Here is a 14,626-nt window from a genome sequence, read left to right as displayed (position 1 = left end):
CATATGCAGGTTACATTTCTTCTCTGTATCTCAGAAAGAGAGACAGAGTTAGAAAAAATAATATTTAAGTAAAGTTATGTGTTTCATTGGTTCCTGTAATGAGTGCGCTGAACCTTTGAGGGAATTTTATTTTTTTTTTTTAAGAATCTGCACTGTGGGTGTTGGACAGAAATAAAAAAACAAAAACACATAAGTACAAAAGCAGTGCTTAAACATTCAAGCAGAAATACGGACTTCTGCTTCACTTACAGTGCTGTTCACTGCCGACCGCAGAGTGTGTGATATACAGTATGAGCAGACCATCTTTGTTGACAGCCATTTAAAATTAGTGTGTATACTAAATCCACAAGTAAAACTGTGGAATACTGCCAGGGCTGTGTGTGTATATGTAACGACTGGGTGAAGGAGTGGCAGGAAGCAAGTGCGAGATTAATGATATTTAATGAAGACAATGATACAGACAGTACTTGAGACACAAACAATGCTGGGAGGAATGCACAGTCCAAGATGGTGGTGATGAGTGACGAATCCGGAAGGCGGAGGTGAGTGGGCAGCAGGAGAGGGTGACACAGGAACTGCGGGGCAGCGAGCCGGAGGTAAGTGGTGTTGCTTGGTGGTGGGTTGCGTAGAGTGGACGGGGTTCCGGGGAGACACGGACATCCAACGCAGAAACACACAAGAAAGCAAAGCATAGGTCATAAACATGAAACAACGCTCTCACGAACACAAGATGCTAGACAAGCCAATATATAGGGATGAGTAATGAGTGACAGCTGTTGCTGATGACAATTAACGGAGACGCCCACAAACTAATCAGTGCTGACGCGTAACACACAGACTTCACCCACAAAGTGCAAAACCCAGAGATCATGGTTTACCAACCGTGACAGTATACTTATTATAAAACAAGGCATAGGACAAGGATAGGAACCTGAAACCAAGACACATACAACTGCAAAATACTTTTATTTCATTTTAAATATGCCTGTTTGTATTAATGCAAACAGCATGCAACTGTACAAATAGACTTTTGGTGAAGAAATTAAGATCTAATACAAAAAACTACAAAAAAGTTGTGATGACAGTCCTCTGCTGTTGATTTGGTTTCTTTTGGTCAGAAGGTGTGTTTCTGAGTTCTTCTCACTGTTGAAGTCAGTGTGGATCCACAGTGCTGTATATTATGCTGTATATCGCTCCTTCTGGAGGCTTCACCGCTTCACTCCCAGGAAAATCATCAATAGTACTGTAGTAGATTATGTCCTTGTTGGGTTCCTGTAGAAAAGGGATTGCATAATTAACATGATATATTCATGTCTGTATAATTAACATGTATATTCATGTATATTCACATCTGTGCATGTCTGGTCTACTTACATTTGGGTTTTCATCATTTATAGTGCTGTATATCGGAGGATCTTCAGGTTTAGAGTAGATCTGCATTTTATGCACAAACAAAACAGAAAAAATATCAAGAAAACTGACTCATTAAATAAACTTTCATGGCCAAACTAATGCATATGAGTGTTAAGGAGAAAAACAAAAAAAGCATTTTCATGTCTTATTTTGATCTAAAATCTTTTTTGATTGGTTTCGATGATGAAATCTCTCTAGGTGGATCTTAGCATTTGCTGAATGAGAATATATTTCTTGTTCACACCAGATTTAAAATTCTTATTCATTTACGAAAACTGCATGCATTTTAACACATTTGCACAGGGTGATTTGGAAATGAACATTTCTTGCTTGATTACCAATGTAGCATGATTGTATAGTTATCAAAATCAGTCAGACTTACATGTATATTTCATCAGTATCTATGACATGGAAAGTGAATTATGTCTGCTTTTGACCAGTGCAGCTCACACGATGACAAATAAACTTTGGGTAATTGGCCAATTTACAGACACAATAACTAAGTTTTGAAGTCTAAATTAAATGTTTTGGGTGAGTTACTAGATTTGCAGACATGGCACAGAGTGCTGAAGTCTCATGAAACAGTTCAGAAAATTACACTTACAGTTTAAAGAATGATAGAGATGTTAGAGAAAGTTAAAAAATATAAGACAAAGCAACTGTCAAACAAACATGTTCATATATAGATTCTCATAAACTACTGGATTTACCACGTCAGTGGTTCTGCTGCTGTTTATCTCTCTGATTTGCTGTTTGTCTTGCTCTTCATTAAAAACAAAGAGAGAGAAACAATAATTTATGACTAACAGAATTGTACATACAATCTGTGCTGAATAAATAAATTATAAAATGGAATAAAACAAATTTTCAAACAAATGAAAATGTACTGTAGGTCGAACTGACTGTTTCTCCGTCTCAATCTCCAGATGAAAACACTGATCAGAATCAATAACAGCAGAAGTACAGCTGAAACCGGAAGCCACACAGTCAGGAGTTCATTATATCTGTGGGAAATACAGAAACATTCTACAATCTTTTTATTTACAGAGCTCTGAAAAAGATGTGGGACTAATTCAGCTGGATTAAAGGCACCAGAAAATGAGCCATATCTGAAATAAACATCCACCAGAACTCTGTTAATGTATTTCAGCCTAATAGTTGTAAAATTGGTTTAATATTTTTTTTGTTTTGTTTTCAAATAATCAATGTACAGTAGTACTTTTGTTTTTGTTAATGATTTTAGTTGTATTATTATTCTTTTCATGTCCTGTTTCACTTTTGCAGAGGTTTAAAAAAAAACTTTTAAAGAAATATAACAAATGCAATGAGGAAATGATTGTTAGGGTAAAAGGCAAAAGAAATCGAGGAAATACTGCATGACGCCAAATGCAGAAAAATACAGAATAATTCTAGGAAGATGATTCTGAAAAACGTCAATGAGAAATGTTTGAATACTAACGTGTCTTTCTCATTGTCTGGTTCTGCCTTTATTACAGTGAGTTGAACAGGATTCAGTGCCTCTCCTACAGAACAGTAGAACCAGCCAGAATCAGTGAGTCTCAGTCCAGTCATCAGCACAGTGAAGGATCTTCTCCCATCATCACTGATCTGGACTGATGAATTCTGGGATGTGTAAGTCCTCCCCACTGTGTAACAGCTCTTATCTTTATATCTGCACCACTGTTTGAGTTTATTCTTATATCTTAACGTGTAGAAGCACTGAACACTGATGTCACCACCTTCATGTCCAGATACACTGCTGTTCACCACAGACACATCAGGAGCTACGCACACACACACACACACACACACACGCACAGACACACACACACACACACACACACGCACACACACACACACACGCACGCACACACACACACACACACACACACACGCACACACACACACACACACACACACGCACGCACACACACACACACACACACGCACACAGTCATTTGATTTGATTAAACACATATTTGACATTAGAATTGATTAAAATAACTACAAAGTCTCATACCAGATTGAACCTGGAGATAAAGATCATATATGACAGTCGTTTTTCCTTCAATCTTCAGAGCACAATAATAGTCTCCATCATGTTTTGTGCTCTGCAGGTTTCTTATAGTCACAGTAAAGAGACTCTGATCAGGATGATCAATTACTGACAGATTCTCCTCTGTTGTGTTTGTGTATGTACTGGACTTATTATTTTCTGAATGCCAGTATTTCTTCTGATGTGTGTATTTCCTGTCATAATAACATGGGACGGTGACAGATCCTCCAGTCTTAACAGTTAATCTATTATTTGACCCACTGCTGCAGCGTTCAACACCTAAACACACAACACACACACCGCTATCATGTTCAGAGTTAACAGTAAATCTTCATAAAAACACATTAAAAGCGACACGAACAACCAAGCATAAAAAGTGTCATTACAAAATTATAAACAGGATTGACTAAAAACAGTCTAACACTTAATACTCACCTAAAATAAGCCAAAAACAGATTAAAAAGTAGAACATTTCTTTCTTTTCGTATGTGACCATTGTGTAAGTTTCTCTTCCCATATCTGAGCTGTTTTAACTGTGTTTCTAGTTACTTCTCTTTTTATCTCTCATATAGCACTAAAAAAGTATTGCGCCACTAGGGTTGTACGATAAAATGGTATGACGTATGCTTATCATATCGTAGACATTTGCTTATCTACAGTATTGGGAGGAAATAAAGATGATGAATCACTCCTGCGCCTAGGCAACAATTTTCAACTTAACTGTTCTCTTCCTCCACCCAAACCTACAACGGAGACAGCATTAGACAAAGGCCGTTATCTCTACTCTCTATCCCTCTTCAAAATACAAGTTAAAAATGGCAATATGGGAATACTTTGGATAAAGAAAAGGTGTATCCGTATTTGTCCTCGAGGACAAAATAAACAAAAACGGTGGTCAGAAAGCAGCTGCAAAAAGAGCTACACATCGAACATGTTTACCTATATTTTAGAACACCATCACAGAGTGCAGATTTTTATTCTTTCCTGGAGCCTACACTCAGAGACCATAGTGAGAACAGCCAGTCAGCGTCTCTGCTTCCAGCGGAGGCTGAAGAGGTTAGACATCTCCTCTAACATCATGTCAAATTTGTACTGCTGCACTATAGAGAACATTCTGACCGGCTGGATCACTGTATGGTACAGAAAAGCTCTTCAGCGAGTGGTGAGAACAGCAGAGCTCATCATTGGACATAAACTCCCAGCCTTACAGGACATCTGTCAGTCTCGCTGCTTGAGAAAGGCTTGCAGCAAGGACCACACTCACCCTGCTCATCATCTGTTTGCCACACTGCCATCTGGCAGACACTTATGATCAATCTGATCATGGACAACCAGATTGAAGAACAGCTTCTATCTTCAAGCCATCAGACTGCTTAACAACCAGCTATCCTTCATCTAAAACGGGAATACATGCTGCTCTTATGTTTACTTTTATTGTACTTGCACTGCAACTTTAATTTTCTTTCATGAAGCTCTGCAACACTCTTCAATGACATTTTAGACACTGCTCTACCTCAATAATCTTATATTAGTACCTCAGGACTACTTATGACTAATAATAACTCTTAACACTGTCTAGCTTTATTGTATCTGTAACTGCCACTTATTTGTATGTAATGCTCTTTCCGTATGTTCTGCCTATGGTCACTGAAGTCACTGAAAATCTCAGTGCCCTCCGTGTACATCTATGTCTGTTTATGTCCTGTTATTATCACTGTATGTCTGAAGCATTTCAGTGCCCAGTTTTTCCCAGTGCTAACTATGCAAATGACAAATAAATGCCTTTGACTGACATCTTCATGCAGTGATGTGCAAATGGGGGGATGATTCCAGCCCCTGCCTCTTGAGGTCCCACGATAAAGTGCCTTTGCGGTCCGGTCTGACCCCGGTCTGAGATTTCTGCTGAGTGTAGGGGTGTGCGATATGAAGATTTTTTATCATGGATGATAAAAATGTCTCCACGATCTGCTTTTGAGGAAATATTTTAGTATTGTGCTGCAGCGCACATTCTATCAGCTGCAGTTCTGGCACCGCTGAATCAATATACTGCGACATACATAGAGTACAGTTACTCTCACGGGACACTGCACACAATTTTTTTTTTCTTTTTTGCATTTGTTACTGATTATTTAAATGTTTTATTCGTGTGCTGTTCTGATGTGCAGTTTTTCTGAACATTCTTAAAGCGCGGCACGAAAATGAAAAAGCCAGTCAAACTGTGCCTGATTACTAAACTAAATTATGTTTTGTGCTAATACTGTCGAACACAAAGTTTATGTATAGACTATGGATATGTCTATGGATATGTCTAAAATGAAAGTAAACAACTGAAAGAAACAGATACATGTCTGTATATTTTTGATGCATGCAGGTCTTAAAGGGACAGTACTGAACATGCTGCCGACTGTAATTAAAGGGATAGTTCACCCCAAAATTTGATTTCTGTCATTGTTTATTCACTCACATGTTGTCCCAAACCTATATTAACTTCTTCCTTGTGCTGAACACAAAAGAAGATATTTTAAAGAATCTGTATAACCAAACTGTTGCTGGGTCCACATTGACTTTGATAGTAGGGTAAAAAATACTATGGATGTTACCGTGGACCAGCAACTGTTTGTTTTTTCACCTTCTTCAAAATAGTGTTTATGTTTAGCAGAAGAATGAAACTCATTAAGGTTTAAAACAACTTTTGAGTGAGTACATATGAAGCTATAAAAAATAAAACACTATTCAAATTTTTGGGTCAATTATTCCTCTAATGTTAATAAAACACCAAACACAGAGAAAAATCACTCAATACTCGTGACTGAAAAACTTTAATACAGTTGCTTTAATAGCAATCAATGTATATAGTGTTTTATTTTTATATTTGTTCATTATTTTTTAATGCTCTTGCTAAATACACCTATTGTACCTGAAAATAAAACACTTTATTTTTATTTGTATAATATCTGTATTTGTAATGTGTATCTTTGTTCTCGTTTTTAATAACAAAAATAAAAGAATGACTAGGATTTTCATCTCCACCCATGCACTTTGGCCTAAATAGCCGACATACTTTTTCATATTTTGTTACCTTAAAAGGTTTTATCATAGGGAATTTAGTTTGGCTGTATTGCTCAAACAGCTTGCAAAATAGAAAAAACAACATGACAAAGAAGCATGATAAAATCATGATATTTAAAGAAAAAAAAAAGTACAAATATTATTTTTATCATATGCCTACCCCTTGCCGAGGGGGAAAAAACCCATACAGACTCCAAACCCTCACCCCCAGTCCGCGATTGTGCCCTCGTAACACCATTTCGCCCTGCCCCTCGGAGGTCTGTGCAAGCCACTGTTACTGCGCATTCGCACATCAACTTTGCGTCCTTGTTCTTATGCTAAACACCATTTAATATATCTGCATTACTGTAAGGGTGGGTTTTGGCTTAGGATAGTTGTACACTTTATGAAATTCCATCTAATGGGAAAAAATATTTATTGTTTGTTTCCTGTAGCTGTATCCCTTCTAGCTTCAACCGCGAATATAACACATAATTACTGTATTTGCATTACTGTTAGGGTAGGTTTAGGTTTGTGGTAGGTGTAGATGTTAATAAACTATAATTTTATCAGCAGCATTTTGCGTTGTCGAATTGTACTGTTTTAGTGGGAGGTAGCAAAATCTGACAGGGTAGCACAAATCGACAGAACACCGGGACAACTTCTTTATGTTTACAGACGTGATGTAATGACGCAGTGCCATGCTCGAATTTCCCACAAAAACCTACCCAAACACCTCAAATTAGAAAACATTATTATAATTTAACCTTTGTGAATCAGGCTAAAAGAAGACGATAGTTTGAACACTGGCTGGTTATCAATTTTCTCAAATATTGATTTTGGAAAATGTTTAACCATAAAAAGTTACAGACTCCAGCTTTAATTTACCTAGATCTAGAACCCAAAAGAAGAGAAATGTGTGATCACATGACAGTAAAACAACCAAACAGGAAACAGGAAGTATGACCATAACAGGACAATAAGAAAACTCTCCAAATACTGACGTTTCATCTACTGTACTGCTCCTAGTCCGTACACAGAGACTGATGAAACTGATGTTGGTATTTATTAAGAGAAATTACTGAAAAGAGTACTATTTGAGAGAGAAAAAAATACAGTAAAGCGTCTCATATATAGAGGAATCAGATACATAGAGAAATAGGTCTATTTAATTTTTCAATCTGGTTATGAGAAAAGTCTCAGAAGATGCAAAAATCATACTGTGTTTATTTGAAGTCCTGTAACAAACCAAACCATATCCCCCTTAGTTTCAACATAAGAAAATAAATCCTCTAGTTATTTACCTACAGTATAGCAGCTAATGATTCAGGAGTCTCTCACATCAACAGAAAATATCTTACTTACTGTACACACTGCAAAATAAGGTTGATGGGGCTCAGTCTCAGACGACTGCAGTTTAGCTGGAGTCAGTAAACTAGTCGTCCTCCTCAAGCAGAACTCTATATTCCACCAGTTTGTCTGAAATAATCAGTGCTTTGATGTTTTTTATGATCTGAGTCTGTTGCGCCACTATTTTAATTATTCTTACTCAATTGGTCTCTATATCACAGTAACTGATTTCTGATGATCCTGCACCTTAACAGACTTTGAAAACTAATTGGTTGCTTTACACATCAATCAGACGCTCACTTATCAAGCTAATTTAAATCTCATGAGAGTTTAGCACAATCTCTCTGTTATTTATAGACACTCAAAATTCCTCCAGGTCAATGAGAGAAGAGCCTGCGATCTCTAATTCTGTGACAGACAGAAACGCTCCTCTCTGTGCGGCCTGAAAGAGAGAATAGGTAGAAAGATATGACAATGGAACAAAGATGCAAATATGAGTGTTGAACAAGTCACAAAATTTCAGTGCAAAAAATAAATATAAATAATAATAATAATAAAATACAGAATAATTCTAGGAAGATGATTCTGAAAAACGTCAATGAGAAATGTTTGAATACTAACGTGTCTTTCTCATTGTCTGGTTCTGCCTTTATTACAGTGAGTTGAACAGGATTCAGTGCCTCTCCAACAGAGCAGTAGTACCAGCCAGAATCAGTGAGTCTCAGTCCAGTCATCAGCACAGTGAAGGATCTTCTCCCATCATCACTGATCTGGACTGATGAATTCTGGGATGTGTTAGTCCTCCCCACTGTGTAACAGCTCTTATCTTTATATCTGCACCACTGTTTGAGTTTATTCTTATATCTTAACGTGTAGAAGCACTGAACACTGATGTCACCACCTTCATGTCCAGATACACTGCTGTTCACCACAGACACATCAGGAGCTACGCACACACACACACACACACACACACACGCACACACACACACACACACACACACGCACACACACACACACACACACGCACGCACACACACACACACACACGCACACACACACACACACACACACACGCACGCACACACACACACACACACACACACACGCACACACACAGTCATTTGATTTGATTAAACACATATTTGACATTAGAATTGATTAAAATAACTACAAAGTCTCATACCAGATTGAACCTGGAGATAAAGATCATATATGACAGTCGTTTTTCCTTCAATCTTCAGAGCACAATAATAGTCTCCATCATGTTTTGTGCTCTGCAGGTTTCTTATAGTCACAGTAAAGAGACTCTGATCAGGATGATCAATTACTGACAGATTCTCCTCTGTTGTGTTTGAGTATGTACTGGACTTATTATTTTCTGAATGCCAGTATTTCTTCTGATGTGTGTATTTCCTGTCATAATAACATGGGACGGTGACAGATCCTCCAGTCTTAACAGTTAATCTATTATTTGACCCACTGCTGCAGCGTTCAACACCTAAACACACAACACACACACCGCTATCATGTTCAGAGTTAACAGTAAATCTTCATAAAAACACATTAAAAGCGACACGAACAACCAAGCATAAAAAGTGTCATTACAGAATTATAAACAGGATTGACTAAAAACAGTCTAACACTTAATACTCACCTAAAATAAGCCGATTAAAAAAGTAGAACATTTCTTTCTTTTCGTATGTGACCATTGTGTAAGTTTCTCTTCCCATATCTGAGCTGTTTTAACTGTGTTTCTAGTTACTTCTCTTTTTATCTCTCATATAGCACTAAAAAAGTATTGCGCCACTAGGGTTGTACGATAAAATGGTATGACGTATGCTTATCATATCGTAGACATTTGCTTATCTACAGTATTGGGAGGAAATAAAGATGCAGAATCACTCCTGCGCCTAGGCAACAATTTTCAACTTAACTGTTCTCTTCCTCCACCCAAACCTACAACGGAGACAGCATTAGACAAAGGCCGTTATCTCTACTCTCTATCCCTCTTCAAAATACAAGTTAAAAATGGCAATATGGGAATACTTTGGATAAAGAAAAGGTGTATCCGTATTTGTCCTCGAGGACAAAATAAACAAAAACGGTGGTCAGAAAGCAGCTGCAAAAAGAGCTACACATCGAACATGTTTACCTATATTTTAGAACACCATCACAGAGTGCAGATTTTTATTCTTTCCTGGAGCCTACACTCAGAGACCATAGTGAGAACAGCCAGTCAGCGTCTCTGCTTCCAGCGGAGGCTGAAGAGGTTAGACATCTCCTCTAACATCATGTCAAATTTGTACTGCTGCACTATAGAGAACATTCTGACCGGCTGGATCACTGTATGGTACAGAAAAGCTCTTCAGCGAGTGGTGAGAACAGCAGAGCTCATCATTGGACATAAACTCCCAGCCTTACAGGACATCTGTCAGTCTCGCTGCTTGAGAAAGGCTTGCAGCAAGGACCACACTCACCCTGCTCATCATCTGTTTGCCACACTGCCATCTGGCAGACACTTATGATCAATCTGATCATGGACAACCAGATTGAAGAACAGCTTCTATCTTCAAGCCATCAGACTGCTTAACAACCAGCTATCCTTCATCTAAAACGGGAATACATGCTGCTCTTATGTTTACTTTTATTGTACTTGCACTGCAACTTTAATTTTCTTTCATGAAGCTCTGCAACACTCTTCAATGACATTTTAGACACTGCTCTACCTCAATAATCTTATATTAGTACCTCAGGACTACTTATGACTAATAATAACTCTTAACACTGTCTAGCTTTATTGTATCTGTAACTGCCACTTATTTGTATGTAATGCTCTTTCCGTATGTTCTGCCTATGGTCACTGAAGTCACTGAAAATCTCAGTGCCCTCCGTGTACATCTATGTCTGTTTATGTCCTGTTATTATCACTGTATGTCTGAAGCATTTCAGTGCCCAGTTTTTCCCAGTGCTAACTATGCAAATGACAAATAAATGCCTTTGACTGACATCTTCATGCAGTGATGTGCAAATGGGGGGATGATTCCAGCCCCTGCCTCTTGAGGTCCCACGATAAAGTGCCTTTGCGGTCCGGTCTGACCCCGGTCTGAGATTTCTGCTGAGTGTAGGGGTGTGCGATATGAAGATTTTTTATCATGGATGATAAAAATGTCTCCACGATCTGCTTTTGAGGAAATATTTTAGTATTGTGCTGCAGCGCACATTCTATCAGCTGCAGTTCTGGCACCGCTGAATCAATATACTGCGACATACATAGAGTACAGTTACTCTCACGGGACACTGCACACAATTTTTTTTTTCTTTTTTGCATTTGTTACTGATTATTTAAATGTTTTATTCGTGTGCTGTTCTGATGTGCAGTTTTTCTGAACATTCTTAAAGCGCGGCACGAAAATGAAAAAGCCAGTCAAACTGTGCCTGATTACTAAACTAAATTATGTTTTGTGCTAATACTGTCGAACACAAAGTTTATGTATAGACTATGGATATGTCTATGGATATGTCTAAAATGAAAGTAAACAACTGAAAGAAACAGATACATGTCTGTATATTTTTGATGCATGCAGGTCTTAAAGGGACAGTACTGAACATGCTGCCGACTGTAATTAAAGGGATAGTTCACCCCAAAATTTGATTTCTGTCATTGTTTATTCACTCACATGTTGTCCCAAACCTATATTAACTTCTTCCTTGTGCTGAACACAAAAGAAGATATTTTAAAGAATCTGTATAACCAAACTGTTGCTGGGTCCACATTGACTTTGATAGTAGGGTAAAAAATACTATGGATGTTACCGTGGACCAGCAACTGTTTGTTTTTTCACCTTCTTCAAAATAGTGTTTATGTTTAGCAGAAGAATGAAACTCATTAAGGTTTAAAACAACTTTTGAGTGAGTACATATGAAGCTATAAAAAATAAAACACTATTCAAATTTTTGGGTCAATTATTCCTCTAATGTTAATAAAACACCAAACACAGAGAAAAATCACTCAATACTCGTGACTGAAAAACTTTAATACAGTTGCTTTAATAGCAATCAATGTATATAGTGTTTTATTTTTATATTTGTTCATTATTTTTTAATGCTCTTGCTAAATACACCTATTGTACCTGAAAATAAAACACTTTATTTTTATTTGTATAATATCTGTATTTGTAATGTGTATCTTTGTTCTCGTTTTTAATAACAAAAATAAAAGAATGACTAGGATTTTTATCTCCACCCATGCACTTTGGCCTAAATAGCCGACATACTTTTTCATATTTTGTTACCTTAAAAGGTTTTATCATAGGGAATTTAGTTTGGCTGTATTGCTCAAACAGCTTGCAAAATAGAAAAAACAACATGACAAAGAAGCATGATAAAATCATGATATTTAAAGAAAAAAAAAAGTACAAATATTATTTTTATCATATGCCTACCCCTTGCCGAGGGGGAAAAAACCCATACAGACTCCAAACCCTCACCCCCAGTCCGCGATTGTGCCCTCGTAACACCATTTCGCCCTGCCCCTCGGAGGTCTGTGCAAGCCACTGTTACTGCGCATTCGCACATCAACTTTGCGTCCTTGTTCTTATGCTAAACACCATTTAATATATCTGCATTACTGTAAGGGTGGGTTTTGGCTTAGGATAGTTGTACACTTTATGAAATTCCATCTAATGGGAAAAAATATTTATTGTTTGTTTCCTGTAGCTGTATCCCTTCTAGCTTCAACCGCGAATATAACACATAATTACTGTATTTGCATTACTGTTAGGGTAGGTTTAGGTTTGTGGTAGGTGTAGATGTTAATAAACTATAATTTTATCAGCAGCATTTTGCGTTGTCGAATTGTACTGTTTTAGTGGGAGGTAGCAAAATCTGACAGGGTAGCACAAATCGACAGAACACCGGGACAACTTCTTTATGTTTACAGACGTGATGTAATGACGCAGTGCCATGCTCGAATTTCCCACAAAAACCTACCCAAACACCTCAAATTAGAAAACATTATTATAATTTAACCTTTGTGAATCAGGCTAAAAGAAGACGATAGTTTGAACACTGGCTGGTTATCAATTTTCTCAAATATTGATTTTGGAAAATGTTTAACCATAAAAAGTTACAGACTCCAGCTTTAATTTACCTAGATCTAGAACCCAAAAGAAGAGAAATGTGTGATCACATGACAGTAAAACAACCAAACAGGAAACAGGAAGTATGACCATAACAGGACAATAAGAAAACTCTCCAAATACTGACGTTTCATCTACTGTACTGCTCCTAGTCCGTACACAGAGACTGATGAAACTGATGTTGGTATTTATTAAGAGAAATTACTGAAAAGAGTACTATTTGAGAGAGAAAAAAATACAGTAAAGCGTCTCATATATAGAGGAATCAGATACATAGAGAAATAGGTCTATTTAATTTTTCAATCTGGTTATGAGAAAAGTCTCAGAAGATGCAAAAATCATACTGTGTTTATTTGAAGTCCTGTAACAAACCAAACCATATCCCCCTTAGTTTCAACATAAGAAAATAAATCCTCTAGTTATTTACCTACAGTATAGCAGCTAATGATTCAGGAGTCTCTCACATCAACAGAAAATATCTTACTTACTGTACACACTGCAAAATAAGGTTGATGGGGCTCAGTCTCAGACGACTGCAGTTTAGCTGGAGTCAGTAAACTAGTCGTCCTCCTCAAGCAGAACTCTATATTCCACCAGTTTGTCTGAAATAATCAGTGCTTTGATGTTTTTTATGATCTGAGTCTGTTGCGCCACTATTTTAATTATTCTTACTCAATTGGTCTCTATATCACAGTAACTGATTTCTGATGATCCTGCACCTTAACAGACTTTGAAAACTAATTGGTTGCTTTACACATCAATCAGACGCTCACTTATCAAGCTAATTTAAATCTCATGAGAGTTTAGCACAATCTCTCTGTTATTTATAGACACTCAAAATTCCTCCAGGTCAATGAGAGAAGAGCCTGCGATCTCTAATTCTGTGACAGACAGAAACGCTCCTCTCTGTGCGGCCTGAAAGAGAGAATAGGTAGAAAGATATGACAATGGAACAAAGATGCAAATATGAGTGTTGAACAAGTCACAAAATTTCAGTGCAAAAAATAAATATAAATAATAATAATAATACCGTATTTTTCGGACTATAAGTCGCACCTGAGTATAAGTCCAAAAATACATCATGATGAGGAAAAAAACATAAGTCGCACTGGACTATAAGTCGCATTCATTTAGAACAAAGAACCAAGAGAAAACATTACCGTCTACAGCCGCGAGAGGGCGCACTATGCTGCGCAGTGTAGACTACAGGAGAACTGAGCACTATAGAGCGCCCTATAGCGGCTGTAGAAGGTAATGTTTTCTCTTGGTTCATTTTTCTTGGTTCATGTCAAATTAATTTTGATAAATTAGTCGCGCCTGACTATAAGTCGCAGGACCAGCCAAACTATGAAAAAAAGTGCGACTTATAGTCCGGAAAATACGGTAATAACATATTGAATGAATAATGAAACTATTAATACGAACATGTTCTTCGCAGTGCTAGTGTCTGTGCTAACAGTTGCTGTAAGGAAAAGGAAATAATTTGTAATAAAAGGGAATGAAGCGAAATTTTATTAAATGTTATCTATTCAGTTCGAATTACCTGGTTTTGGAAACCTACAAATAAATAAATAAATAAGCAAAGACAGCACCACATGCAAAAATAGAAAGAAAGAAA

At 37.2% G+C, this 14,626-nt stretch overlaps 2 protein-coding genes across 2 annotated transcripts in view; both read right to left on the bottom strand.

Moving 5' to 3' along the window:
* LOC132155365 (polymeric immunoglobulin receptor-like) overlaps positions 1-14,626 on the bottom strand; it is a 30,113-nt gene that overhangs the window by 13,797 nt on the left and 1,690 nt on the right. The gene's annotated exons all lie outside the window — the stretch shown is intronic.
* Positions 950-4,010, bottom strand: LOC132154489 (polymeric immunoglobulin receptor-like). The gene is made up of 7 exons (XM_059563056.1): positions 3,905-4,010; positions 3,434-3,748; positions 2,873-3,197; positions 2,317-2,417; positions 2,124-2,176; positions 1,375-1,434; positions 950-1,272 (listed from the first exon to the last, which is right to left on the bottom strand). Exons 1-7 carry the CDS (start codon positions 3,984-3,986, stop codon positions 1,153-1,155), a joined length of 1,056 nt encoding a protein of 351 aa, XP_059419039.1. The 5' UTR covers positions 3,987-4,010; the 3' UTR covers positions 950-1,152.

This window comes from Carassius carassius, chromosome 12 (genome assembly GCF_963082965.1).
Source record: "Carassius carassius chromosome 12, fCarCar2.1, whole genome shotgun sequence".
Taxonomy (NCBI): domain Eukaryota; kingdom Metazoa; phylum Chordata; class Actinopteri; order Cypriniformes; family Cyprinidae; genus Carassius; species Carassius carassius.
Note: the sequence above shows the minus strand (reverse complement) of the source record. Positions and strands in the feature narration are given on the sequence as shown.

Excerpts from the sequence above, each read along its gene's own strand:
- LOC132154489 (XM_059563056.1), bottom strand. The coding sequence starts at position 3,986 with ATGGGAAGAGAAACTTACACAATGGTCACATACGAAAAGAAAGAAATG. Across the intron at positions 2,177-2,316 it reads GAGATTGAGACGGAGAAACA|AGCAAGACAAACAGCAAATC; the intron begins GTCAGTTCGACC and ends TTTTTAATGAAG. Across the intron at positions 1,435-2,123 it reads GCAGCAGAACCACTGACGTG|ATCTACTCTAAACCTGAAGA; the intron begins GTAAATCCAGTA and ends CATAAAATGCAG.